Source organism: Lactuca serriola, chromosome 4, assembly GCF_051521515.1.
Source record: "Lactuca serriola cultivar US96UC23 chromosome 4, Lser_US96UC23_V15, whole genome shotgun sequence".
NCBI lineage: Eukaryota > Viridiplantae > Streptophyta > Magnoliopsida > Asterales > Asteraceae > Lactuca > Lactuca serriola.
In genome coordinates, this window is record NC_136411.1 from 376,272,255 (window position 1) to 376,274,765 (window position 2,511).

General features: G+C 36.6%; 1 protein-coding gene across 1 annotated transcript; it reads right to left on the reverse strand.

Moving 5' to 3' along the window:
* Window positions 1–339: 339 nt before the first annotated feature.
* On the reverse strand, window positions 340–825 carry LOC145099791 (uncharacterized). The gene has a single exon (XM_079037297.1). The coding sequence runs from the start codon at window positions 823–825 to the stop codon at window positions 340–342; it is 486 nt and encodes a 161-aa protein (XP_078893423.1).
* Window positions 826–2,511: the final 1,686 nt, after the last annotated feature.

Sequence of the window (2,511 nt, forward strand, 5' to 3'; positions counted from 1 at the left end):
CCAGGTTGTACTACCATTCCCAAAGGAGGTATGAAGAGTATAGATGATTTTACCTTTAAGAACCAGTAAGCTAGTACATTGATCAGAAGTACCAGAGGTGTTTGCTTCAGAAGTTGTGTTGTTCTGCATCATCTTTGTCAATGTTTCCAACTGGTTCTTGATAGTTTGGATTTCACTATTATATGGTTCTGGACCAGCAGCAAGATTTGCTCGATTTTCTTTATTGAAACGACTATTCGAGGGTTTCCAATCCGTCGGCTTTCCATGAAGTTTCCAACAAACAGATTTCCAGTGACCATGGACCTTGTAGTGTTCACACCAGGGACGACCTTGAGCCTTTTAGGACTTCCCATTATGAGTAGACATGTTTGTGAAAAGAGCAGATCCCTCGGTGGTATAAGTATTGAATTTGGGCATCATAAGTTTCTTGCGACTTTCTTCTTGACGAACTGTAGAGAAGGCCTCACGAGGAGTTGGTAAGGGGTGTATTCCCATGACACGGCTTCGAACACCATCTAAGTCTTTGTTGAGGTCAAGTAGAAATCTGATAGTTCTCTTTTGATTCACCACGGTGTGATAAGTGGTGGCATCATCAGCACATTTCCAAGGGTAAATCTCGAATAAATCTAAATGAATCCAAATTCGGGAAAAAAGATGGAAGTATTGAGTAACGAAGAGATCACCTTGACGCAGGTCGTACAACTTTGTCTGGAGTTCGAACAATCCAGAGGAGTTTTCAGTGCTAGAATAGGTTTCTTTGGCTGCCTCCCAGATCTCTCGTGCAGTTTTGTAGAGCAGAAAATTTTCTCCAACTTCGGTTGTCATGGAGTTAATTAGCCAGGACATGACTAGATGATCATTGGTCCTCCAAGTTCTAAACTTTGGATCCTTTGAGTCAGGAGCCACAGTTTCTCAAGTGAGATGGCCATCTTTGTCACGACCACATATAAACATGAATACAGACTGAGACCACTGGAAAAAATTTTGACCATTGAGTTTGTGACTTGTTCGAGGGGATGTATCAGGATTTCCTGGTATAGGTGTGATTGTATGATGACTGTATTCAGAAGATTTTAGAGATAAATTAGTCATCGTGAATACTTTAGGTCAGAGTAAGCTCTAATACCATGTAGAAATTGAGAGCGTGTTTTGAGATGAAAAACAATCTCAATTTTTCTGTGTATTCAAAAGAAGAGTGTATAAGGATTATATACACGGAAAAATTAGGGCCGGCTATACCATAGAGCTACACTTAATTAGGGATTACAACTACACTAATTGAAAGCTATCAAATCAAAGACAATCTTATCTAAAATAGAAAATAAGAGATAAAAAACTTTCCTAAATAACTTCATAATTTTCAACACATACATATATAAACTTGTAGTACAAATGAATGGTTTTGCACTTAAACAAGGGCATATAAGTGGTTAACAACTTTTAGAAGGCAAATAAGTTATTATAGAAAGCCATTTGTTCTATAATCTTAGAGAAACTAGTAAAATCAATGGTCTATATCAGATATGGATGAGCAAGACTGAAGTTAATGTGATGCAAAGCATGGAAGATTTGTGAACTTTCTAATTATTCTTTTGGATCAGTAAGATGCATAAGGAAGGCACAACATATTGCATTCAAATCTTCATTGAGATAAAAAGTGATATGAAAACAAAGAGAAGGGAACTCTTCCAATTACAAAATGCACAGATCAGCTACATGAATTAATATATGGAAAAATAGGCAAAACAAACCTCATATGTATTATATTGTAGAGCTTGAGCCTCTGTTGAGAAGTGTAACTATAGAAACATGTATTCATAACATAAGAACAAAATTTATCTAAGAAAAATTTGAAGGTACCTTGTTGTAGAACTTGAACCTCTGTTGGGCAGATGTTATAGCACCTAAGACAGACTGACGATTCACCCTGCTCTTAATGTTGGAAGCAGTTCCAAATCATCACTAAGCATCTTGGTGACTTATGAAATTTGCTCACATGGAGGGATTATCAGAGAAATCATGTTGCTTATGTTGCCTCTTGCAGATTCAAGTGCCTTTATAAGCATCTTCATCTTCCATATCTCAATATGCTCATCAGTTGACATCTTGCTTAGAATGCCTGCCAATAACAATGTGAAAAATATTCCGTTAGAAGCTTAGTCACGATCACCTTCTTTTTTGTATGAATTTTTCATCTATCGATATATGGATATAAAGAAAACATAAAAAAACGAAAAAAAAAAGCCAAAGAAGGTGTATGCAACGTCAAAGAAATAACATACAGCGCCCTTGTATTCTGATACGATATAGCTGCCCTTGTACCTAAACTAACATCAAAATAAAAATTTAGAAAGAAGGTAAAATGCATATCACAATCAATCTAAAGTCTAAATGCACATGTAGTTAGAGGGAAAGCCCTAAATAATTGAGATAAGATAGAGACGAATTAGTGGTGAAAGGCGTCACGATAGGCCTCATAGACGAAAGAAGCATTAGAGATGGCCCAAAGTA

Bases quoted from the DNA above. Each gene is read 5' to 3' on its own strand.
- LOC145099791 (XM_079037297.1), bottom strand. From the start codon at position 825: ATGACAACCGAAGTTGGAGAAAATTTTCTGCTCTACAAAACTGCACGA.